Source organism: Choloepus didactylus, chromosome 12 (genome assembly GCF_015220235.1).
Source record: "Choloepus didactylus isolate mChoDid1 chromosome 12, mChoDid1.pri, whole genome shotgun sequence".
Lineage (NCBI taxonomy): Eukaryota > Metazoa > Chordata > Mammalia > Pilosa > Megalonychidae > Choloepus > Choloepus didactylus.
In genome coordinates, this window is record NC_051318.1 from 13906539 (window position 1) to 13933768 (window position 27230).

The window sequence follows — 27230 nt, forward strand, 5'->3', positions numbered from 1 at the left end:
CACAGTACGTTGTGAGCATTTAGCATGTGTTTGTTGAATGAATAACTCATTGATATTCAAGTTTTGTTAACTTACTGGGTTAAGAAAAGTTGGTGATTGGTGTGCTTAAAATACGTAATTTTATGTAGCTAAAAAATAACTCCCCAAATGCAAGGAAATAAAGTACAATACCAGAGAGAGGTTTAGTAAAAAGAATAAAGTTTTGTTTGAGGGGTGGGGGGAGCAGGGGAGCAGGGTAGGATGTTTACTTTAATTTGACTTTGTTGGGGTGAGCAGCAGAATGTCAGCAATTGCTGAGTTTCTCCATTAATCAGGCACACACATGTCCAACGGCTGTGGCTTAAAGCAGACTGTCTCTGCTCTAAAGAAAATTGCCTTGTGCTCTTTGGGAAGTTGAAAATAGTATTACCACATGACCCAGCAATCCCACTTCTTAGAATATGCCCCAAAGAATTGAAAGCAGGGACTTGAACAGATATTTGTACACCAATATTCATAGCAGCATTATTCACAATAGCCAAAAGGTGGCAGCAATGCAAGTGTCCATCAACGGATGAGTGGATAAACAAAACGTGGTACATACATGCAATGGAATATTATTCAGCTGTGAAAAGGAATGAAGTTCTGATGCATGTTACAACATGAGCTTGAAGACATCATGTTGAGTGAAATAAGACAGACAGAAAAAGACAAATATTGTATGATCTCACATACAAAAAATATCTAGAAGAAGCAAATTTTATAAACACAGACATAGTAGATTATAGGTTGGAGGAGGACTTACTGCTTAAGGGGTACAGAATTTCTGTTGCAGTGATGAAAAAATTGGGGTAATGGATATTGATGATGGTAGCACAGTATTGTGGATGTAACCAATACTGCTGAGTTGTACACTTGAAGTGGTTAAAATGGAAAATTTTGAGTTTTATCTATGTTACTACAATAAAAACATTTTTTAAAAATTGCCTTGTGCTCGTTGGTCATGGATTTGGGAAGAACCTTAGCAGTCATCATGTCCCCTGCTCCACTTTTTAGATAAGAAACTGGGGCCAGCAAAGTGCAATGCTTCTTTTCTGGTATGGTTGGGTTTAGAATTCAGGTCTCCTGACTTCCTCACTGGTGCTGAAAAGGGCACTAGTTCCTTTAAAAATAATCTCTGCTGCTTTAATAGCATCAACACCTGTTGTTTCAGCTTCCTCAGGAGAGAGGCTATTAATTTCTCCCTCATCAAAGCTGAATTTCTGGTCGGACTGAATCTTGTTTTCCTCCTGACTGCAGCTGTCTGTACCTCTGAAGCCAAATGTTGAACTGGGGCACCTTTTTGCTGGAATCCTATAAATCGCCACCCCCAAACAGAGAAGAAAAAAATGGGAGGGGGGAGGTGGTGTACACAAATCATGCAAACTTTGCTCTCCTTGCTGAACCCTCTTACTTTCTCCTAGTCCTAGAAGCCTGAACTCCCCCAGGCGCTGCACTAGGAGTGTGAAAACAGCCCAGACATCTGATTTCTTTCTCGGCTGGGCCTGTGACCAGCTGTGGTCTGGACGGCAGCTGCTGAAAGCCGAGAGAGGACCGTTAATCTAAGTCGCAACTTCATTATCTGTAAAATGGAAAGAAACTGAAATCCTTCCTTGTAAAGTTTTGGGAATCAGCGTCAAAGATCTCCCATAAGCAACTCTGGTTCGTCTGTATCATCATTCTTAGTGTTGTGATAGCAAAGCCTGGGCTGTTGAAGTTGCTGCGCCCGCGCCTATCCGAGCCCGTGGGGCCGCAGCCCAGGGCCCCGCGGTCCTTCACCCCGGCGTCCTAGGTGCACGGCTCCTGCAACTCCGGGCTTCCAGGAGGGGGGCGACCCGCAGGCACGCATGCGCGCCGGGGAGGGGTAGGGGGAGCCCGCCGCTTATAATTAGAGCGCGGCGCGGCGGCGGCTGGGAGCCGAGTGGGAGGCCGGTCTGGCGCGGGTAGTGGACGTGCCGGCAGCTGCGGCGTTAGTTTCTCCGGTAGCCGGGAGGACTGAAACTCCCGTGGGAGGCTCCCGCCCGCGCGCAGCTCCTCCAGGGCCGGGAGCGAGGAGCGGAGGCCGAGTCGGACGCAGGCTGCGCGGCGCCGGTGCCCGGGACCCGGAGACGACCAAGGGGAGCCCGGGCGAGCCGCCGCGCCTGGACGCGCGCCCAGCGGCAGCCGTGTCCAGCAGGGCGGGGAGCGGAGCCCGGGGTCGGCGCGCGCCCGGACGCTCCCGGGCTGCGGCGGGGCGCGCGGCTGGGCCTCCGGGGAGCGACGGCGGTGTCTCCCCGCGTGGGGACCGCTTCGCACGGCGGCGACGAGAGGAGCGGCTGGGGTCGGGCTCCGGTGTGCCGCGGTGGGGCTGGCTGCGCGGGCGGCCGGCCGCAGCCATGTGGACAAAGTTTGCGGCGCTGGAGGCTGAGCGGGGCGGGCCGCTGCACTTGCTGCCCCGAGCTCTGCGCGCGCTGCCCGCCTCCCTCGTCCCTTCCCGCCGCCCGCGAGGGGAATAAAGTGCCTGAGACCCCGAGGCTCGCACCCTGACGCTGCGACGTGGCTCTGGTCCGCGGCCGACAGGCGTTGGAAGGCGGCGGGCCCTCGGGCGGTGCGCCCAGCGGTCTTCCCGGCTCGGCGGGCGGCCCCTCTGGGATGCACTCGGAGGATCCCGTGGGGGGTGACGCCGCCAGGGGCCGCAGGACTCTGCACCCGGAGCTACATCAGCGAGTGCCACCCCTCAAAGCCGCCCCCTGCCCCGAGGGCCGGCCCACTGGGTGAAGAGGGAGCATGGCTTAGGCGCCCTGCAGCGTCGGCCTGCGGACGTCGGACGGAGGCGCGTGGTCCCGGCCCGGGAGTCGCCAGAGACAGGACTTCGCGGAGCCCGCTCGCGCCCGCGGGCGACGCGCCGCCCTCGCCCAGGGTGGTGCCATGTGGGGCGGCCGCCGCTCGGCAGCCGCGCCCTCGGAGAACGGGCGCGCCGCTCCGCTCCTGCAGCTGCTGCTGGCCGCGCTGCTGGCGGCGGGGGCGCGGGCCAGCGGCGAGTACTGCCACGGCTGGCTGGACGCGCAGGGCGTCTGGCGCCTCGGCTTCCAGTGCCCCGAGCGCTTCGACGGCGGCGACGCCACCATCTGCTGCGGCAGCTGTGCCTTGCGATACTGCTGCTCCAGCGCCGAGGCGCGCCTGGACCAGGGCGGCTGCGACAACGACCGCCAGCAGGGCGCCGGTGAGCCTGGACGGACCGACAGAGATGGCCCCGACGGCTCGGCAGGTAGGGCGGGGCGCGAACGGAGAACCGGGGTCTCTGCCCAGACGGGATGGACCTGGCAGCCCGGAGTGGGGAAGGAATTAGGACCGCTGAAATTTCAGCAGGGGATCCCCGCCAGGAGGCGGAGCCTGCATTCGGGCCCACCAGATAATTTATGGGAAGTGGGGCGCCTGCTCACCATCCTGGGCCTCAGTTTCCCCATCTGTTAGCTCCACACACCTAAGGCAGTGCGGGCCGCAGGCAACAACCACAACCTCAGTTCAGAGGCCACTGTGCCCGCGCCCATGTCTCCCCGTCTCCCGAGGTCTAACTAGTACTAAGGGTGTAATGTGTTCGGGGTCCCCGAAGAAACAGCAAGGACTCGCCCCCTTTCAAGGCCTGGTAGGGACACTTCCTTGAAGTCCCCTCTGCAGAAAGGCAGCTCCCCAGGGCTTTCCTGTCGCCCGAGGCACTTTATCAGATCCCAGGGGATTCTAACCTACGGGTTGCTGGAGAGGTCTTGCCACGTCATATTTGGTAGGTGTGACATCAGAACCTTGCCCTTTTGATTTTTTTTTTTTTTTTTAAATCTTAGTTTTCATATTGCCAAAGCCAGAGGTGGAGCATAAACAAATCCGTGAAAGACTGTGATGGGTCCTAACCTTTTACTGGGGTGGCGGGTGGGGGTGGGCATGTCCTATTTTCTGCGGAGGTTTAGCTGGAGGACTTGTAACCAGCATGTCTGCCCCAGGGTTTGGGCTACCTGAGCATTTGGCACTGCCCGACCTCACGTGTTTCCAGAGCCTTCTCCTGGGTAAGAGGCAGCTCTTTTCAGTGCAGTTCCCTTAGCAGTGAAGCATTTTGTTGACATGCTACTCCTATTGTTCTGCTGCCTTGGATCTGAGGAAAGGAGACTGGAGAGTAATTCCAGAAAAGATTCCATTTCAAAATGCAGGCTCAGCTTTGCAGTATGTGTGGCCCCGAGAAACCAGCCCAAACCGCCTGGCTACAATGATATCTCTGTTAAGCTGAACTGGTTAATGGTCTCTAAAAAGTTGAGATGTCTTTGCGCGAATCAGTAGGTGGCAGATGGTTTCCTGATGCCTCCACCGGTTGTGCCTGGGTGCATTCTTTATTCTACTTTTAACCCCTTTTTCCTAAAAATTCTGTTCTTCACAGTTCTTTTCTGCAGTCAAGAACAGCATGCCTAATTAAGTAGCGTGACGAAGGCTCACAGCAGCACTGCGTTCTTTACCACTGTGTAGTTATTTATATTTCCAACTAAAAATCCTGGCAAGAGAACAGTTATTTCCCCCACTCGCCACCCCCCCAAAAAAACTCACTCCGAAGTCTTTGATTTCAGCTGATTTTTACTATAATGTTTGGGGTATGTTTTTCTGTTTGATTATTATTTGTTTACCTCTCAATAACTTATTGGGGCCTGCATCTTGCTTTAGAGATTGAGATATTTATAGCCTGCAATGAAAAATTCCAGTATTCCATAGCTAGCTTGGAGTGATAGTCTCCTTAGAACAGCTCCACTCTGGGAAAGCCAGCTGTGCCACAATCTCTGGAGCAAGTGTCTCTACCTGTTTAAGGGGCACTACATATAGTACTTGCGTTGTACTATATATTCCCAAGAGACTCTTCAATTGTCAGCCTTTGGTTAAATACTTATAAAGTGCCTTTTATTTTGACTCCAGGAATACCAGAACATTTGGAAGGGGCATAATTCGCAAGCCTGTACCTCACATGGACTGCCAAATGACAGTTCAGGTATCTCACCGTAGGAATGTTGAAGAAATTGGCTCTTTGCAATTCCCTGATGCTGTGCTTTGCCAAGACCAATAAGACCCAGTTGCTGTCCTCGTGTATTTTTCAATCAGATAGTCAAGGAGATCAGTCAGGAACACACCAAAAACAGAGGATCTTGGTAACAGGGTACAATTCCACAGGAGGAAGTCTCCATCCTTCTGCTGTGTCCCAATCAGCTGGCAGTGTCCAGCTTCTGGAAGCTTTGTAGTGCCACCTGTTTGGCCAACAAAAGATGTAGTTTAAGTAAAATACTTTAAAGTAGAGCTTGCTGCTGGTTTTATTAGTAAAAGGTTTTTTGGTTTTTTTTTTCCTCCAGTATAAACCTCATATACTGTGTATTATGATCATTGTTTTATGCTCATAAACAACAGGTTTTCCCTGTAGTTCTTCAGGTAGAAACCAGCAACTTAACCTCACACATAAGTGCTCCGTCAGCTGCCCTAGTCCTGCCTGGATGCGTCTTGGCTCACCGTGCATGGCTCTCCTTCCTTGAAAACAATTCTTGCTGCTCCTGACACTTGTTCTCCCCCATATGTTTCACACTGGTCCCCTGCCCCAGAATAACTTTCCTCCACCCTTAAGCTGCTTCACCTTTCCACCATCTGATGCCCAGTGCTAGGCTCACCATCCCAGGGCCATCACTGCAGTAGGCAATTGCAGTTGGCATTTTTTTTACCCCTCTTTGACCTCCTCTACCTGACAGACTCTTTTCCAATATGATAGTGGATAGAGGCCGACCTAAATTTTTTATTTGTTTGCCTTTGCAAAAAGAACTTTCTAAGAAACAGTATAAGGAATTTGCAAGGAAGGTAACTAACTTTCTGGGGAAAAAAGGAGGTGTTAAAATACGTTTGGCCCATCGTTACTATGCAGATCCTACACCTACAGTCGACTCTCAGTGTTTGTGGTGGTCATGTTCTTTAAAGTTGCTGTGAACGCTGAATTGGCACCTGGTGAACCATTACTCCCAGGGAAAATTTAGGGTTAGATTCCTGCGAGTCCCTGGTCACAACATTTATCAACCGATCAATGCATATCCTTGTTTTATGTATGTTTTGTTTAAGGATGCTTTAATTAATATATAGTTGATTCATTAACATTGAACTCACCGCCCACAGAGCTGTAACTCATGCCTGAACTAAGCTTATCCACCACCTGTTTTTTCTGTAAGGCACGTCACAGCTTTCTTACACATGGGAACACTAGACAGCACTTCTGCACTACCTTTGAGAGCTATTTGAATGGCGAAATCACCAACAAAAGCACAAAAATGCAAAAAACATGGCACTAAATAGATGATGGAAAGGGCACTTGTTGGCAGTTTGAGGGCTAAAGCTAGAAGGCTGAGTGTCACCTGGGAGTGAGCAGATTGGGCCACTCTCATTTTTCACTGCTTCACATGTGTCTGAAGATGACTGTGAAAATGCCACAAGTGTGGATTTTAGGCTTACAAATACATTTAAGCAAGTAGACAAATTCACAAATACAGAGCCCACGACTCATGAGGGTCAGCTATCTGTTGGGGCATATTCAAGTTTGGGCAGTTGAGTTATGGTAAGGATTTTAGAACCATAATCTTAAAACATTAAACCCATATTTCTGCTAAATTGCTTATTTACCTGTATCAATATTGCAATTGGTGAATCTAACTGTAAATATTAGCAGTTTAGCTTTGGGGGCTGATCCGCCATGCCTAGGAGGCATTACCACCTTTCCTAAGTGCTTGATAAGGATGGAGCATCTCGTGGGCTGCTAGTGGGTGAACAACATACTGGGCCAGGTGAGCTCCTTTAGCCCTGGGCACATAGGCTACTCCGTGGGAGTGCCTCTTCACTGCCTGTTGCAGACTTTCACTGCATTTCTTCACACTTAAGTTGCTGATTTTGCATCCCTGTTCTTTTCTTCAGTGCCCATCTACGTCCCGTTCCTCATCGTCGGGTCGGTGTTTGTGGCTTTCATCATCCTGGGCTCCCTCGTGGCAGCCTGCTGCTGCAGATGTCTCCGGCCAAAGCAGGAGCCGCAGCAGAGCCGAGCCCCGGGTGGGACCCGCCTGATGGAGACCATCCCCATGATCCCCAGCGCCAGCACGTCCCGAGGCTCTTCCTCGCGCCAGTCCAGCACAGCGGCCAGTTCCAGCTCCAGTGCCAACTCGGGTGCCCGGGCACCCCCGACGAGGTCCCAAACCAACTGCTGCTTGCCCGAGGGGACCATGAACAATGTCTACGTCAACATGCCCACGAACTTCTCCGTGCTGAACTGCCAGCAGGCCACCCAAATCGTGCCACACCAAGGGCAGTATCTGCACCCCCCCTATGTGGGGTACACGGTGCCCCATGACTCGGTGCCTATGACCCCTGTGCCCCCATTCATGGAAGGCCTGCAGGCTGGCTACAGGCAGCTCCAGCCCCCCTTCCCCCACACTAACAGTGAGCAGAAGATGTACCCAGCAGTGACCGTTTAACTCACAGGCCACCAGCTGCTGGGGTCCCTGTGCAAGATGGAGAAGAAACAGCGAAGCCATGCACAGACAACTCGTGAAGAGGTCTCAAAGTGCAAGTCCCATGCATGCTGGAAGTGTTTATGGTACAGTTCTTTTGGACAGGTTCATTTGCCCCCAAAAGTATGAAAACATCTTTGCATTAGCATTTTCGGATATGTTTCATCCCGGTGCATGATTGATTTATAATGGCAAAGAGGGTTAGCTGGAGATGCATGTGCCAACTCTGATGGTTGTGCCTGTGACAAATACCTGAGCCCTTAAGTGCCCTTGAGGTATGGTTAGCAAAAGAATTTTGTAAATGATAGATTAAGGGTTTTTATTATACCATTATTATTATTATTATCATTATTTCTTTTTTGTTTTGAACTTTACACAATCAGAACACCTGTTACTGCCCTTTTACTTGGGCCATTTTTTTTAATAAACACTCAAGGTTGAGAGGAAGACATAACACAATTGTTACAAAAGGAAACCCATTTGAACTCTATGAAATTAGTCATTGATCTCACTACTTGACAGGCACATCTTAATTTCAGTGTAAAAAGATATATTTTTTTTGCCTATTTTGTGATTGTCCTTTTTTTTTGTTTTACCTTGTGTAGAGATCTTATTACAAAGTGATTTTCTACCTTTAAAAAAAGACTGAAAGAAATTGTATAGTTACTTAACTAATCATGACATTTCAGAACTCTGGGATTATTTTAATCTTGAAGTAATAAGTGGTGTAGTAATAAAACCACCCCCTTCTTGATTGTATCTCTTAATTTTCTGACTTTACAGGTGACATCTGAGAAGATGTAATAGTGAGATGTTTTTAAAATTGAAATCTCAAACTATCAACAGCTACCTTTCCATGTGACTTTTAGTTTTGCTGTGCGGTATGGCTTGGCATATTGTTCTGTTTGGCTTTCAGATCCAGATGTCTCTGTAGTACTGAGGGCAGGGAATTAAGAGTGGTTATAAATGAAGGTCAATCTTTCTGATAGATCTGATAAAACATTGTTTTGTTTTACAAAGGTGTTTAGTATAGCTCTTCAGCTGTAATCCAATATTTGGGATGAAATTTAAGCCACACATACAGATTTACTCTATAAATCATAAAAGCTTTTAATATTCTCATTAGTAAAATGGCTTATTTTTCAGGCAATAGGGACTATTAAGTCAGGAGAAAAGCTTTTCAAAGAGGTCTTGCCTTTCTTCCACCACGGAGTTACTTATTTTTGTTTTCCTCTCTGTTTAGTCCAACGTGCACTGTATTCATTGCCAGTGTTCTGATTTAAATATCCGAGTGAACTTATTTGTGTTTACTTACTAAAAAAAAGTTTACGTGTGTGCAAGTAAATTTCCAACTGCTAGCAAAACCAAGATTTGTAATTAAGCATACCTCCAGGTGGTCTTTTACACATTTATCTCTCTCTATATATATCGTGACTGAATAATGTAAAACCATTGGGTATCAACACAGGTAGTCAAATCAAAATTTTTTTTAAAAACCAAAGGCAGGGGAGAATCATTTTACTTATTAATAAATATTTTATGTTGTGAATTCCTAGGTGATTGGGGTGTTTTTTTGTGTGTGTTTTGTTTTGTTTTTTCATTTTCATTCTACCTGGTAATTTTTCAGGTGGTTTATGAAGCCTGGTAATAGAATAAAATTGGTTAAAAAATCATAAATATTGCTTTCTAGAACCAATAGCCTACTTTTTAAAAAAAGGTATGTCTGTGAACCTTGAGTGTTATTTTACGTATTCCATGGGAAGTGTTGACAGCATAAAAGAGACAGTGCTTTGGGGATCATTAAATCCCCAGGCTAACGTGTGCACCCTAGGCTGTCTTTGATGGAAGATTCCAAGTTACCTAAGGAAGTAAAATTCCTAGAACCTTTGAGTTGAAAGGGAACTTAGAGCTCACCTAACCCAGGGCTTGGCAAACTTTTTCGGTAAAGAGCCAGATAATAAATATTTTCGGCTTTGGGCCATAAGGACTCTGTTGCAATTACACAACTGCCATAGTAGTGCAAAAGCAGCCACAGATGATTCATCAATGAATGAGTGTGTCTGTGTTCCAATAAAACCTTATTTTTGAATTTGAATTTTGTATGATTTTCACATCATGAAATACTCTTTTGATTTTTTTTCCCCAGCCATTTATAGGTCTATGGCCATACACAGATAGGCTCACAGGCCATAGCTTGCCAATCCCTGAGCCAGTTCAATCTTACACAAAACAGGAGTCACCTGTGCAGCGTTCTTGACAGCCTTTTTTAAACACAGAGGGATGGAGAATGCTTGCTGTGCTTACACAAAGATTGAAGAATTTTTGCTCCTTTTTTTATGTGATAATTAAATACCATGTTTACATCAGAAGCACACTTTAATAAATGAGGTGAGGTTTTAACTTAGTGTTACTTGGTCCTTCCAAAAATGTAGTATCATTATCATCAACTCCTGATTTTTTCAGTTTTGGAAAAAAACTAGAAATTCAACTGACAAAATGTTCTAACACTTGGTTTAAATACATCTTACTGTAAAATTGGTTAAAAAAATCATAAATATTGCTTTCTAGAACCAATAGCCTACTTTTTTTTTTATCTGAAAAAATTATTTATTTGATGATGTACCAGATTTTAGGAAGTTCTTGTACCTAACTTCAAAGCAACACTTCTTAATTTTGTGTTGGTTAGACAATATATTTTATTCTAGGATCCCATTTACCAGTTTTGAGATCACAATCAATGATTGGCTAATTTAGCTAATTGGTCCCCCCATTTATAAGATGAGAATAATGTGAGATATATATATATATTTGTTACAGAAAATGTTACAGTTGTGGATGTGAATGTAATGTTTAAATGATTTACTGTCTTTTTTTTTTTTAAGTATTTTTTTTTTTAATTTTTATTGGGATTGTTCAGATACCATACAATTATCCAAAGAGCCAAAGTGTACAATCAGTTGCCCCTGGTACCCTCTTACAGCTGTGCATCCATCACCACACAATTTTTGTTCACTTTTTAGAAACTTTTCATTACTCCAGGCCAGAAATAAAGTGAAAGATTGGGGGGGGGGGGAGGAAAAGAAAAGGACACTCGAATCCTCTCGTATCCCTAACCAACCCCCCTCAATTACTGACTCGTAGTGTTGGTATAGTACATTTGTTACTGTTCATGAAAGAATGTTGAAATACTGCAAACTGTGTATATAGTTTGCAATAGGTATGTTTCTTCCCGATATGTCCCTCTATTGTTAACTTCTAGTTGTACTGTCATACATTTGTTCTGGTTCATGGAAGAGTTTTCTATTTGTACAGTTAATCATGGATATTGCCCACCATAGGATTCAGTTTTATACATTCCCATCTTTTGACCTCCAACTTTCCTTCTGGTGACATATATGAATTAGCCTACTTTTTAAAAAAGGGTGTGTGTACTGTCTTTGAGCCTTCAGTGTTATTTTACGTATTCCATGGGAAGTGTATAATGTGCACTAAGTAGAAATATTATAAAGTCTGTTGGAAAAAAAAGAGACTGTAAGATAGAAAAATAGTTTGCGGCTGCACAGCTTTAGAGTTGGTTTATGGTAGTTTCTGGAGAATGCATTATTTGCAGCTATAACTACTGCATCCCTGAATGTAGGAGAGTAAGTGCAGATTCCAAGGAAGAAATTAACCAGCTCTTTGTGTCAATCTAAGGGCCAAGAAACTATGCATCTCCTACCATTTCTGCAGCTGGAAAAGTTAAAATTTAACAAAAATATCAACATCCAAAGCAGTGAGAATACTGTCAAGACAAACGCATTTTGGCTTAGTATATATACTCTGCCGCACTCACCTTCCTGCTACCCTTCCGCTCCTGATAGTTGAAGTTCCTAGATGCTTGACTAATGAAATCTTCCGTCTGTTAAATTTATCTCGAGCTCATGCTTGCATGATAACACACTTCAATTTCCTGAGTCTTGGAATCCTTATTTTTTCCTTGTTTTGTTACAAAATTAGAATTTAAATTTCCTTCAGAAGCGCTGCCTGTAGAAACCCTGAAGATAAGAGTGACATTGACGAGAGGGGGTAGGTGTTCACAAATGCACTGGCCAAGGGCAGAAAAGTTTAAATGGTGTGAACTTTGGGATCTGAAAGAGTTGGGGTAGTAAGTTCTCATCTGTGCCTGCATCCAGGAGTCACACTGTGGTCCCTTTTCTCCCAGGACCATCGTCTGTCTGTGTTTCCTGCAGAGTCACAGTGGTCTTTTGCGTGTTGGGTATCCCTAGCACACAGAGGCTCAGCAATTCATTCAAGTGGATTAGCAGATGGTGCTTTCAGTTGTTCTAGCTTCCTATATGCTCAAAAAGGAGTAAGTTTGTTTCTTTTTAACGTATTTTAGAATTGAGCCTTCTCATTAATTGAGCCTGGTCTTCCTGATGTCAGTCTTAAGTGACTCATTAAAATACCTAACGTGTGCTTTACTGCCACGTCCAGTGCAGAGGTCCGCTCCTGGCAAGTGCCTGGGGAGCTGGATGGAATCTGCGGAGAGGGGTCCCCAGGGGCAGAGAGTGAAAGCAGTTTTAGGAAGAGACACTGTCAGTCATGAAGATAGAAAGCCAGTCTCAGGCGCCTCCCTGCTGAAGTTACTGAGTTACCGCTAAGTAAATAATGTAGCTGCAGTAATGGCTAAATGAACTGCCTAGGATTTTTTTAAGTGGTCACTTCCCCCTTTGACTTATTTCTTTTGCCCCTCGAGTAAAAGTCAAAGCAAAAAGTCCGAAGAAGCTGCGTAATCTCACAATGGAGCTTATCTTGAGCAGAGGCACCCCAAGGTGGCAGTAGCTTTTATGAAAACTAGGCGGTGTCCCCAGAGAAGGAACAGAGAGCCTGGGCCTTTAGGGAAGGCAGAGTCTTTGTGTTTTTAGGACCCCTCTGATTTTTAAAAGGGGTAGCCTAAATATTGCAAGGAGGAATAAAGGTGCATACCAATGAGAACCCCACTCTTTACCACTCAACTTTAATCCTCCTTTTCTTCTACTTGCTTAGACAGTAGGGCCTTAAGCATATTTCCATCCTGCAACCACCACCACCACCCCCCACCCCCCGCACCCTCCCTCTTTAAAAGCTGGAGATGGGCTATTTTTATTCAATCCACTCATCCAAAAATACCTATAAAGAAAGCTGCTTTGCCTTCTGAATTTTTTTGTCTTAATTAATTGAAAACATAAATACTGCTGTGATTCAAGTGTCTTTAAGAGGCTAAGTGAAAGATGACAACGGATTAAAAATTTGTAACTCTTCCTGAAAACTACAGCAAAAGAGAAGATATAAATATGTTTTATGGCGTTGCTTTGCATTCATTTGCTTTCTCTACTTTGCCCTCTGTTCTGTATGGAATCACTTAGAGAAAAAATGGAGGATTAAAACTCTAAAGAAATACACAGTTACGCCTGTTGAAAACATTAGGTATTTTTGGATGTTAATTCTGACCCCACACCGCCATGATAGAATAACTCTGAGATAAAATGGCAAGGCTTGGTGTGGGGATTTGGCTGTGAGGCTCTGTTTGCTTCTCATAGTTAAAGCGTCAGAATGCCTTCAACGTTTAAGAGAAATGAAGGACCAGGCTTGAACCAAGAACAAGAAATTAAAAATTAATGATTTTAAAAATTTCAAATTGAGAGGTGACAAAAGGGGTAAAAAATTTATGATGGCAGCCTTCAGACAGAATTTTAGACATTTAAACTTGCATCTTAATTTCAGTGGTCTTGAGGTATAGCTCTTTCCAGTTAGAAAAATCATAGATTACACAATACTGTGTTTACTCAGTAGACATAACAGCTGCAGAAGACTGATTGCCATCTGTAACATGTATATAAAGTTACTGTCTATGTGTATAGAAAGTGTCACAGGGAAATTTAAAACAGAAAGAACTTATTATATGAGGCTATCTCATCCAAGACTCTGTTCTCGTTTCTCAAGTGATCTTTTAAAACTGCAGTTTGTTTGCAATCCTCAGTTTTCCTTGTCCCACTTGTGGTTGGTTCTGTTAAACCTGCCCTGGAGTTGGATGGACCCAGTTAGAACCCATTTTTATCACTTGTGGTGTGGCCTTTGACAGTTTAAAGTCTCTAAGCCTCAGGGTACTTGCTGTAAAAAGGGGTAATAACTCCCAACTCCTAGGGTTGGTGTGGAAGCAAAAGGATATGAGACACAGTGTCAGTGGCATCCAACAGATTATAATTAATTTGTAATTTGTCTTCCTTTCAGATTTTTCCCTGTCCAATATAGAGAAATGCATATATATATATATATATATATATATATATATATATATATATATATATATTTATATTGACAAGTCAAATTTATCAAATATAGAGAGATCCTGATGACAGAACTAGCTTAGGAGATCTTTCTTATTTTTGTTTCAATGGCTAATCAATGTGTTTTGACTGAGTTAGTCTAAATTTCTTGTGATTTTAGGTTGCTAGGAGACTTGGCTTCCTCAGAATTGGCTTCCTCAGACCCTTGAAGCAATATCACTCTCTATAATACCCAAAGTGTCCTTGTCTTCTTTCTTTGCCCTCTTGCTTTGCAAAGTCACTTCCACACGTCTTCTCTTCCCTTGCCACTTGGCATCTCTCTGAACCAATCAGGATTCAGCCAAGAAAACAGAGACCACACCAGTTATTTTATTTTATTTTAATTTTCTATTAAACTAACATAAATTACACAAAATTTTTAGTGTACATTTCAATGAAACCATCACCCAGATCAAGAAATAGAAAAAATCCAGTTGATACCTCCTTCAAAGGTACATGCTTTTCTGATTTGTTTTGCCTGGTTTTGAACCCCATTTAATGGAATCATGCAGTCTGTACGTTTCTGTGGCTGCTTTCGCTCAACATCCCGGGTGTTGTCAAGTGGAACGGTAGTTTGTTCCCTTTTAATTGCTGGGAAGTATTCCATCGTATGAATATATCATGGTTATGTATCCACTCTACTGTTGATGGACCTTTGGGTGGTCTTCAGTTTGAGCTATTGGGAATAAAACATGTTCGCCTTTTGGTGAACATGAGCACTCACGGTTCTTGGGTGTTTAACCAGGAATGGAATTGCCATGCCATAGGCTATATATATATCTCTGGCTTAGGACACAATAGCCTATTGTAGATATTTCATGTAAGTGGAACCAGTTATTTTAACAGAGAGAACTGGTGTAAGGAATTGGTTAAACAGGTGTTGGAGAACAGACACGGCAAAAGGGGACAAGATGGTCACAGAGTGACAGTCGGAAGCAGCTACCACCCCAGGGGGCAGGGAACAAAGGGAGACGATTGGGGGTGTTCAAACCTAGAACTTGGAGGAAAGGCCCAGCCATGCCCTGGGAGGGGGTGTCCCCCCGCTGGTTCTGGTGCTCAGAGGGGCACAATGAGGCTGATTCCGAAAGGGCCAAGCAAAGCCAGAGCCCGGCACTGACTGCCACCACCAGGGAGAAGGGCCGTTCCCGTGATGACCCTGGCAGGACAGCAAACACAAAGGAGGGAGCCTCCACTTTGTGGGTCCCCCTAGCGCCCCCACTTGCAGAGCCTCACATGCAACCTCAGACAAAAGGGAAAGAAAGGTGGTTTGCGGAGATCAGTCCCCACCTCCTAAAGCAGGGTCTGCAAGAGAGGGTCGCGTTTGAAAGTCAATAATTGGCAATAAAAATAATTGAACATAAAGCAATTCATACGTCCCATTTTAATGCAAAAATGACATTAAACGCTCCATCAGATCTGAGTTAAGCCAGCATCCCCTGGGCTGATGCATTACACTGGTGGGGACAGTACAGACATCTTTTTTAGAAACCTTCTTTAGAAGGACATTCTTATGAGGCTTGAAGGGGGCGTGAGGTGGGTTCAAATCCCTCTTCCACCCCTGACCAGGGTGCGTTAATTCAGGAGCCCTCTCTGAGCTTTGGTTGGTTAAATTGGTACTCACAGTAGCTCAGAGGGCTGTCGTGTGGGTTAAGTGAGATAATATGACCGTTCCTGCCATGATATCTTTCTACCGGTGCGGTATTGCTTTTGTAAGCTACCTTCCAGATGCTCTGGTTTTGTGTAAGTGGTTTTTTTTGTTGTTGTTTTTGTTGTTATTCTTGTTCATTTTCAAACCATCTTTAAAATCTCATCTACTGGACTCAAACAGATACTTCTGTACACCAATGCTCATAGCAGCATAATCCACAGTAGCCAAAAGGTGGAAACAACCCAAGTGTCCTTCAATAGATGAAAGGATAAGCAAAATGCACTATAGACATACAAGAGTATTATTCAGCCATACAAGGAAGGAAGTCCTGAAACATGCTATCACATGGATAAACCTTGAAAACATTATGTTACGTGAAATAAGCCAACGCAAAAGGATAAATGATGCATGGTTCCACTTACATGAAATATCTAGAATAGGCAAATTCATAGAGACAGAAAGCAGATTAGAGGTTGCCAGGAGCTGGGGGGTGGGGGCTGAATGAGGAAGAGTTATTGCTTAATAAGTGCAGAGTTTCTATTTGGAGTGATGAAAAAGTTTTGGTAATGGATGGTGGTGATGGCAATACAACCTTGTGAATGTAATGAACATCACTGAACTTCACGCTTAAACAGTTAAAATTGGAAATTTAGTGTTGTTTTTATGTTTCTACAATAATAATTTATAATACAAAGGAGTATGGCATGTGAATATCATGTCAATAAAATTGAATTCTAAAAACATACATATATAAAAGAACCCTCACCTATCCACATGCTAATGGGATCCTTCTGTTGCTTCTCTGTTTTCATGTTATTCAACAAACCTTCAAAATTGGGCAATAAGAACTAGAGGCAGCAGAGTTTGGGTAGAGAACAGCTGCTGCTCTCTGCTTCTTTAATATACTCTTGATATAATTCCTCTCTACTCTACATTCCCATTGCACTTGCTTGTTTCATTCTGCCTGGTACTATATTTAGCTAGAGGGCATGTTCCCTGAGATGGCAAATTCCTTGAGGTTAGAAACCAAGATTTCCTCATCTCTAAATGACTCCCAGTATGCACTCAATATTTGTGGCTGTAGAAAGAATTTCTGGATATAAATACCTTTAGTATGTCATAAGAAATATTGAAGAGTTATTTTTAGGCCAACGCAATGCTATATTTATTTAAAAGTAGCATTCAATCACTATGATTGAATCATGTGCCCCAGGAAGACAGATTCAAGTTTTCTCTGGTCCTGTGGATGTGAGCTCATTTGCAAATAGCATCTATGAAGGGTCTATTAAGATGAGGCCAAACTGAATCAGGGTGGGCGTTCATCCAACACGACTGGAGATCTTATAAGCAGAAGAAGTGAAAGGGAGGCTTGAAAGAGACAGATTGTCATGTCACGGAGCAGAGATTGAGTTTCAGATGCCAGCAAGCCTCCATTAGAACCCTTCAGACTTCAAAGGGGGCACGACCCTGCTGATACTTTGATTTTGGACTTCTAGCCTCCAAATCTGTGAGACAATAAAGTCCTGCTATTTAACCAACGAACTGTGGTACGTTCCAGCAGCCCTGGTGAACTCAGACACCAGTGTAACTAAGCATTCCATGGACTGGTTCACAGGATGTTCTTTGACAACTAAAATCTTAAAATAACCAGACAGTTAACAAAGCCTGAGATGGAAGACAGTTAGCCCTATTGGTTTTATTCTAGGACCGGTTTTGTGGTCACCTTTGTGAGAATGATATTTGCTGCTTCTGTTTAGAATTAAACATAAAACACTTGATCCAACAGAACCACATGAGGACCACAAAGATTTGAAATCGTCAGAGCCATCTTAAAATTATTTCCCCCAACAATAAATTTTAAAGCTAAAGATGATTAGAAGCGGATTTTTTCTAGTTTTTAACACTGATAAGTTTTCTTTTCCTTTCTTGTTTTAAACAGTGTTAGTTGTACATATAAGAAATTTTATATCTAACGAAAGGCATATTGGACTAAAAAGAGTCCTCGTTGAATAGCTAAGGATCAGTGTGCATCCGGCAACTACTTACTGAGAAGTGCCAGCATCTCATTTGATTCAGTGACTTTTTTCACAGGGGATGTGGTTATTAGGAAAACTGTGCTTGACAAATGGCATTTGTGGCCACATCTGTCTCTACAATTAGTAGAAAAGAAGTCAGTTGTGCTGGAACTTCACAGAGACAGTTGATCTTGGAGTACATTGTAAATCAAGGGGTTTGCTGCATGCCCATTGCCTTGATTTGCTGTGGAGTGAAATGCAGAATGAGGTGCTCCACATGGCTGTGATCTGCGGGGTGCTTGGTTCCTGCAGTGCCACACCCATCTCTCTACACAGCGGTCTTGCAGCATTGCTCTCCGGGGCAGTACACAGAGTCCCATAGAGAATGTAAGGGTGAGAGTCAGATCTGTCTTATTGTATCTCATCAATTGGGAAGCAGTTGCAAAGCCTTGCCTTAATTCAATATTTACCGTCATCATCCCTGATAACGCATGGGTAGAACATTTAATGGCTTACCTTTCCAAGATGTTTTCTCATCAGTTATTTTATCTTGGATGTAACCTTCTCCTTTCCTGGAGAGTCATCTTTTTGCTACACTAGTTTAGGACCTTGTACATACTTATCACCTTGGGGAAGACTGAAAATAGCCACAGCCTCTTCAGAACTCCGCCCTTTCAGAAGTGGGGGTCTAAGTTCCCTCCCTTTGAATCTGAGTGGGCTCTGCGACTTCTGGACCTATCAATTTTGGGAAGTGATTCTGTGCCCGTTTCCGGGCCCAGGGCCGCTTCTGCTTCCTGTGTCTTGGAACACTTGCTCTTGGAGCCCTGAGCTGCCACATGAGAAGTCTGACCACTCACCTGGCTGCATGGTGGAGAGACTGTGAGAAGATTGCGATGCTCAGCTGGCCCGTGCCATTTAAGTCATCCCAGTTGTGGTTGCGGGCATCATGGAGCTGAGATGGTCCATTCCAGCTGAGCCCTGCCCAAACTGAAGATTTGTGGGCAAAAGAAATGATTGTTGTTGCTTAAGTCACTAAGTTTTGTTTTGTTTTGCTTTGAATAGCCATTTTTATCCCAATGGTTTTTAGCTAATAGCAAGGCATTTAGAAGTTCTTTATTGGTTGTTTATTTGTTATAGGTTTTAAATAATTTTTATTTTGTTGATATATATACAACACAAAATTTCCCATTTTATCCACTTTCCAGTATACAATTCAGTGGTATTAGACTCACAATGTTGTGCAACCATCACCACCATCCATTACCAATGTTTTCATCAACTCAAACAGAAATTCTGTGCCTACTAAGCAGTAAGTTTCCATTCTCCCTCCCCTCAGCCTCTGATAATGTCTAATCTACTTTCTTTCTCTATGAATTTGCTTATTCTGGGCAGTTCATATAAGTGATATCATGCAATGTCTGTTCTTTTGTGTCTGGCTTATTTCACTCAACATGATGTCTTCAAGGCTTATACATGTTATAGCGTGCATCAGAACTTCATTCCTTTTTATGGCTGGATAATTTTCCATTGTAATGGATATACCACACTCTGTTTATCCATTCCTCTGTCTGTGACACTTGGGTTGTTTGCATCTTTTGTAAGTCACTAAGTTTGGAGGTGTGTGCTGGTTTGACTCTATTATGTCCCCCACAAAAGCCATGTTCTTTAATGCAGTCTTGTGGGGGCAGACTTATTAGTCTTTTGATTAGGGTGGGACGTTTGATTGGGTTGTTTTAATGGAGATGTGCTCCACCCAACTGTGGGTGAGACCTTTTGATTGTATCATTTCCATGGAGGTGCAGCCCTGCTCACTCAGGGTGGTCTTAATTAGATCAGTGGAGTCCTTAAGAGAAGCTGAGAGAGACATTTTGGAGAGAAACTAAGATATGCAATCCAGAGTTTCCCCTGAGAGAAGCTAAGAGCCAACACAGATGTCAGGAGATGCTGGGAGATGCAGACAGAAGGACATTTGGAGATGAAGCCCAGAGTATGCCTGGAGAACCTAAGAGAGGATCGCCAGATGCTTAGAGAGAAACGCCCTGGGAGAACAAGCAAGGATGCACAGAGGCTGAGACGGAGAAGCTAAGAGAGACAGAAGCCCAGAGACATTTTGGAGAAAGCCGTTTTGAAACCAGAACCCGGGAGCAAAGGACCAGCAGATGCCAGCCACGTGCCTTTCCAGCTGACAGAGGTGTTCCGGATATCATCGGCCATTCTTTAGTGAAGGTATCCTCTTGTTGATGCCTTAGTTTGGACCCTTTTATGACCTTAGAACTGTAAACTTGTAACCTAATAAATCCCCTTTATAAAAGCCAATCCGTTTCTGGTATTTTGCATAAAGACAGCTTTAGTAAATTGGTACATGGTGTTTCGTTGCACAGTAATATATAACTGAAACACTCAATGATAGTATTCTGTTTATTTACGTCTCTCTCTCTACTGGGCTGAATTCCTTGAGAGTCTTGTTTTCCTGTGTCATCAGCATATAGCAGAGTGCCTGGCACATAGTTATGGAATGAATGAACGGGGAGTTTCACAACCAGGAGTGATATGAAAGTCATTTATCCATCTGAATGTCACCAGCCACTGACCAATCATAGTGGACGAGGGCCATGGTGCTGGGGTAGGGTCTGCAGGCCCCTGCTGGGAAAGCATCACCTCCTCGAGTGCTGAATTGTGGAAAAGTCTAGGTGTGGTGGTCGAGCACCCCAGCAAGGGAAGTGGCTATTTATCCACTGAAATGGGCACATTTCAGTATTTTAACAAGTCGTGTAACTGTGCCAGTGTGGAAGCAGAAGGTCTGCCCTGTTCACCGTTGCCCTGAGAGGAGGGAGGGCACCTCCCAACCCTGGAGGTAAGAAACTGAGGACCAGAGAAGCTAGATGGTTTCTTCAGGGCCAGGGGACTCATGACTGGCCAAGTCAATACTTGACCCCGTGTGCCCTGATTCTAAGCCCAATGCACACTCCATTACACACACTATACTGTGCCGGGAAGTTGGACCACGTGGTAATGAGGCCCTTGTCATTGGAAGTTTATAATCTCCTTGAAAAGGTAAGGCTTACTTACACGCACGAGATGCCTACTCGACAAAAGTGCAGGCCGGCGGGCCCAGAAGCTGCAGGGAAGACCCTCAGGTGTAGAGAAGGGAGCTGAGAAGCGTCCTGGGAAAACCAAGCCTCTCAGGACGGCAAGGGTTAAGCCATTGGGAAGGAGGAGGGAGAGCGAGGAGAAACTGAGGAACAGAGTGGGTGGAAAAAGACCCTGAGGTCTGGCTGAAGTAGAGGTTCTCTTTGGTAAACAGACAGACGGTGGTTAGGCTGGAAAGAAAAGGGGGCACTGTTGTCTCCCCACCCCTAGTCCGGTGTCCATACGGCCAACTGGGATAAGTCTAGTCTCAGAGAATTTTTCAGAGGTTCTTTGGATTAGAGACGGGTAATGGGAATTGTTGAGAAAGAGCAAATCATCCGGCAGGGAGCCTGGTCACCTGGCCATGGAGTTAGGACTTATCTGCGTGGTGTTATACAACAGGCTCTCGTAGCACAGAGTCGTTTGCTTATTGTCTGTCTCCCCTGCTGGAATGTCAGCGCCACGAAGACAGGGACTTCGTTTTGCCACCACAACATCTCCAACACCTGTTAGGTAGTCACAGGACAGCTCGTATTCCAAAGAACAGCAAGGAAGTGTGTCTGATGGCAGAGCTGAGGCTCCCCGGATGGACAGACAGCGGGACTCCCTCAGCCGGAAGGCAGGACCCAGGCTCTCCCGCCTCGGCCTCCCTGCTCAGGCCTTTCCGTGGGAACAGAGGCCTCAGCAGTTTGAGTGGGAAGGCACCAGCGTCTCAGACAAACATCTGGTGGCCCGGTCACTGGGGCTGAAAGGGCCCTGAAGTGTTTTCCCCTTAGCACTCACAGTTGCCAGAAAGTCAGTTTTCTCTGATCTCCAACAAGAAAAGGGTTAAGCCTTCTTTTGCATCGTCTGAGCTGCTTTGCCAAATTCTCTAGGTTAAGAATGAATATTTTTCTTTTGTGTTCATGTGCAGTTATAGCTATTTCATTTCCTTCCACAGGATCGTTTTGTGTGTGTGTGTGTGTGTGTGTGTGTGCCTGTGCTTACAGATTTCAAAAGCACAAAATGATTGGGGCTTGTTACTAAATAAATTGGAACTTTGGCTTACATTAAAAATTTTCCAGCTCAGGTATTAATTTGCTTGGAAGTAAGGAGGTTTCTTTCATAGATTAGCAAGTCTTCCCCAACCCCCACACTGCACCCCCATCCAATTTTAAATCTAATATTGAAACAAACTCAAATGCTCCAAGTATCAGTAATTTGCAGGATGCTGGGAAGAAAAAAAAAAAAAAAGAAAGAAACACGTTTAACAGCTTTGTTCTTGGCTAATGAGCTGTTCTCTTTCAGCTCACAGTAGCTACTTACCTCCTCCATTCAGAGCCATTTGGAAAGGAACCCAACCACCACCCTGTCCTCCCAGCCACGGGGCAAATGGGTGAGGTCAGCAGAGGGGCTTTTAATCCAACAAAACTTCATGTGTGCACAACCAACTGTTTTGAAAGTTGGGGGAAAATCAGGAAGCGTTTCTCAGTAATTAATTTAAAATATTTCAATTCACAACTCATTTTCTTTGGAGTAGAGGAGAGAGTAAGGTTAGCATTAAACTTTATAAACAATGCTAACAACAATTATACAGGAGCTCTTGGGACAAGACCATTCAAATCCTGTAGGCTCTGGGCATATGGCTGCATCTCTAAGGCACCTGTGTTCTCTGACTTTGTGTCCATCACTCTGGGAATGAGGCACGGACAGTTGATTGCAAAACGAGACAGCTCGAGACAGAGCTTCGAGGCCAATCCTCAAGAATTTTAACTCATTTTATTAATGTGTGGCCTACTTTTAATAAATGGAAGCTTAACATTTGTAAGCTGCACAGTGTGTGTTTGGTGCTTCTAGTTTTGGTAAGCGTAGTGGCTCTATTTTATCCTCTGGAAGTCCTGGATCCCCCAGTTACAACAAACTGCTTGGCTTTTCAACACTGCTGGAAAGTTCCGTAAAGAGAGTCCTATGTGGACAGGAAGGTAGGTAGGAGACATCAGAGTTGGAGAAAGGTGCTAGCTGCCCAGGCTCACCTGTGCCCGGTTGCTTTGATGTACACTTCAGTCACTGACACGAGGAACACATCTGCATAAACACTCTGAAAATAAACAGCAGAACCTGAAAGCTTTTCAAAGTATCTTGAGGCTTTTCCAGAGAGAATACCATTCTAAAGGACATCACTTTAGGCAGAAATGCAGTCTGCAAAATCTCCTCAGCTGATCATGGCTTCTTCGTGGCTCAAGTTTTTTCTGGTGAGCAAAAGTGAAGAATGGCCTTTCAAAACCAAACCCAAAAACACTAGCAGCAAAGAAAGATTCTGCAAAGGCATGACTAAGACCTGGCAAATGTTGGAATTTAACACCTCTCTGTAGATTGTATTAAATTGCCCGTGAAGCAACATCATTTTTCCTGATTAAAAATAGTCCTGTTTATGTAGAGCAGGGGGCAGAAGTCCTTCCCGGTTTAAGCCCGAGAACCTGCCTGGAAGTGAGAGGTGCGCCCCTGCTCCTGTCTGTGTCTGCAGATCTGGCCACCGAGGCCACCGCTGCCCTCAGCAGGCCAAAACCACTTCTAAGAGGACCTGGCCTGGCTAGGGGGAATCAAATTCAGCTCCGGGAAATGGGTAATAAACTTGAGGTGGACAAATAAGAGGTCTTCCGGGGTCCAGATTCAGCCTTCTCCTGGAAGCCTGTCTGTCCTCCTGGCTGACTTCAGGGCACTCAATGGATGCTTCTGAAAGTGTGACTCCTTGCATGGACAGGGACTCCCTTTGAAATAATGTCATGATGTCATGCTTGATGGTACAATTTGAACTTTCCAGATCTCCCTTTTGCAGGGAATCTGAGATGAACCCACGGGAATGACGCGGTTGACGGAAGGTGCCCTTCTGTGCTCGGCTCTTTGCTTTGAGTGACTGAGCATGGCCTCCTCAGCCCTCTTCTCAGATGGGAGGCCTGGCCTCCGAGGGCTCGGCCCTCACCCTCACCTGCAGCAGGCTCACCTGCGCTCCTGCCACGGCCCGGTATTTCCAGGTATGTACAACCTGTGCCTGCTGACAAAACCCTGTTAGAGTCCGAAGTCCCTATGGTGGTAACCACTTACTTATTAGTGGAAAAGAAAATTCCAAAGTAAAACGGGGTCTGCTCATTTACTTTAAGAAAAGATTTATTTGAAACAGGTTTGTGCAGACATGTACACCAGTCAACAGGATCGATCAAAGCCACAGATCACTGAATTCTCCCAAACCTCTAAACATACAAGAAAATGCCCTTCATTTGTATTCACCCCAGGAGGGAGCCCAGCCCCACTACACAGCGCTGCTGTGATTTAACAACCAGACGACAATAATAGGATGGGAAAACGGTAACACTTCCAGAGGGAGGGAACAAGGACACCACACACCACAGAAGTCCTCGCTGTCACAGCATCACTGCCCCCTGCTCAACCAGATGAAAGCCTCCCCACCCAACCCAGTAGTTAAGCAATCCAAGCACAGATGTGACAGACAGGAGAGTGCATGTGTTTACTTGCGGGAGAAGACAACAGAAAGATGTTGTGTTCAAACCCTCTTCAGTGGCTGCAGGAAGGAGCTTGTAGGGCCACAGGCTCTGCTACCCGTCCTCCAGCACTCCCCATGGCTGGCCTGGCTGCAAGTGTCTGTCCTGCCCACAGCTTCAGGGGGAAGCCAGAGCCGCAGGCCTCGGAACTCAGCAATTATCAACAACCCAGGGAAGGGAGCTGGAGCTAAAGCGTTTCAGTCCTTGCCTTGTCTTTATTAATTAAAAATAAAATTTTACTTGTACAGGTATCTTGTTGCAAGGAGAGAAACTATGATAGGGCAGTTTTCTTTCTCTGTTTTTTATTAGGGTTTACTAATTCTCTGTAATCGCAGACAAAGCTCTCTCAAGGTATCTAACTGCTTGAGTCCCATCGGAAGTGGGCTTGCATCCTCACCTCCAGGCTTTCTCCCACTTGCCACTTTCCCTTCCACCTTGCAGAGCTCACCTTTACAAAAGGCTCTTGATAAGCTCTCTTGACCCCTCAGTTTCCTGGGCAGGGTTATTTGGATAGTGCTATTACTTCAACTTTCTTCTTTCTATTTCTGTCATAAATCAAAGCCACCTGACACTTTGTTCCTGACTTTTAAAACTAACAGGTTTCCTTTCTTTCCTTAGCCAGGTCAGAAGAGATGCCGACAGGCTAATCTTGCACGAATGTTTTCCTTGGTCTGACGCCTGGGAGAGCGAGTGGAGCAGATATCTCAAAGGCAACGGGGGCGGAGGTTGCCATCTGAAAGTGAGCCAGCCTGGGGTGAAAAGAGTCACTCTTCTGTCTCCCTCAGCCAGGGAGAGAGGTATTCATCTGAAGTTAACAGTTAGGGGTTGTACTTATCTCACGTGGGTGGGTTGGCAGGTGAGCTTGCCCTCTTTTGACCACTTAGATTTATGTGGGTTCAGTAGCCTTTCCTTTCCACTCTAGACTGCATCCTTGATTCACGAATCAACCATTGGTTCACACCCAACAAACTCAGAGAGCTTTAAACAGCGCACCAACTGGAGGTTTAGATTAAATGACACTCATGTAAGGTGAAGAAAATTTGGATAATTTGGGATGCTAAGGAAAAATAAATGAAGGGAACAACCCATCAAGTCAAGTATTTCAGGCCTGTTCCTTTCCGAAAAATCTAATAATGTGTCATCATGGGGGACCATTGGCCTTCACCTCCACAACCCACTGGAAACCTTTCAGAATGTCTTTGCCCTTCAAGATGGAAAAATGGCTAATTTGAGACTAAATAATCTCCCCCAAGGCTATACTGAGACAGAAAGCTGCCTTGAGCCAAAGAACAATAAAGCCAACTGAAGTATGCTCTCTTGTTTGGGAGTTAGGGAAGGGGAGAGCTTTATTTAATTGTCTCCATCACTATTATATTTGCTAATTTAAGCACTTGCATGAAGAAAGTATGTAATTAATATGACAGGGTGCTATCTTTTGACTTGACCTGACAAACTCATCATTTCTTTGCCAAGCTATAATTTCAGGCTCTGCTTAACCACAGTTTCTCTGTTCACATTTTCTATGGATCCCAGGAGAAGGCGCCTACATTACAAATGCTGAAGCTTAATCACTCCTTGAATTACTTTGGAGCAATGACCCTGGGCAGTAACTCAAACCCTGGCTGAAATGTGTACAGGTCTTTCACACATTCAAAACTAAAGAATACCTTATCCCTATAGCAGTTTTGCAAACACTCTATTCAACTTATGGTTTAAGACATAAATCCCTAGAAACAGGAATATCTCATAGAAAATTCTCTTCCTTATGGTTTAAAAAAAACAAGATAAAGGGTCACTGTTCTAATAAATGGAGATTATAGACTATAGGTTTCTTTAAAAAGAATTCTATCTTAAAGCCTGTAATATATATGCCCATATGCATTTTCAGACATTAGCTACTAAGACTTACTGTTTTTTTTTCTTTTCATTATTCACTGCTTCTTGACAAGTTATTACTGATTTTCACTGCCAGCTCCCTACAGCAAGACCTGAAGCCTTGTCAAGGAAAAGAAAATGTCAACAGAGTTCTCAGCAGGGCTGTGCTGAAACCCAGGCTCACTTTTCAGGATACTACTCCATGAGTTGTTAAAGAAATAGCATTGGCTTTCTCCAACACACAGGTTTTGTCTGGCATAGCGATCCAAAAAAGGTTATTATCTGCACACACGTTTTCCTTTTTACATGTGTGCATGTGTGTGTTCAGGGATGGGAGAATGGGAGACTGGTCAAAAAGCCCTAAATATTCTGCAGAGAGATGGGATAGACACGTCAGTTATTCCTCCCAAATTATTTCAAAGCCTGTTGTGATCAGCAATGCACACTGCCAAGCAAAAACGGTCAGGTTATCCTGCTTTTCCACGCCCCCTCGTCCATGTGTACTTCCTGAAGCCCCCCTTGCTGGAACACGTGTGTGTAAGTGAATTCAGAATGGAGTTTGCAGAATGGCTGGTCCTTTCCTTCTGCAGAGTCAGCCAGGAGAAGGACACAGACTGGAAAAAGTATGTGTACCACACTAGGACACGGATGGGGCAAGGACTCCAGAGGACGAGATGAGTGCTGGGGCGAGATCCAAATGGGCTCTGCCAGATTAGCCCTGACCCAGATGCGGGTCCCGAAGTGCTGCCCGGGTCTGACCTGCAGCCTGCACGTCACTTAACTGTGTAGCAGTGATAAGTCCCAGGTGGCACTTCCACTGGGCCAGCAGCCAGCCTGTGTCCCCAGGGAGGGTGTGTGTGTGACACCGTGACCCCGACTTAAAGATACAGCAAGTGACATAGCCTCTGAGTCTGCCTTGGCTAAATCCTGTACATCACACATGGTGACAGCTGCTCCTCCTAGAAATCCATTCATTTGGCTCCAAGAAAGCATAATTGAATGAGAAAATAGAAAGGCATGTCTTTGAATGTTTTCTTCTGTGTGCGTATTTCATTATTGCAAAGACTGTTTCATCTACTTCTCAAAATAATCGGAAAACATACTTAAATCCCAGAAAATTTGAAATGTAA

General features: G+C 44.7%; 1 protein-coding gene across 1 annotated transcript; it reads left to right on the plus strand.

The window, feature by feature from the left end:
• Positions 1-2796: 2796 nt before the first annotated feature.
• SHISA2 (shisa family member 2) lies at positions 2797-9140 on the plus strand. Its single transcript, XM_037800112.1, has 2 exons — positions 2797-3265; positions 6964-9140. Exons 1-2 carry the CDS (start codon positions 2926-2928, stop codon positions 7515-7517), a joined length of 894 nt encoding a protein of 297 aa, XP_037656040.1. The 5' UTR covers positions 2797-2925; the 3' UTR covers positions 7518-9140.
• The last annotated feature ends 18090 nt before the right edge of the window (positions 9141-27230 follow it).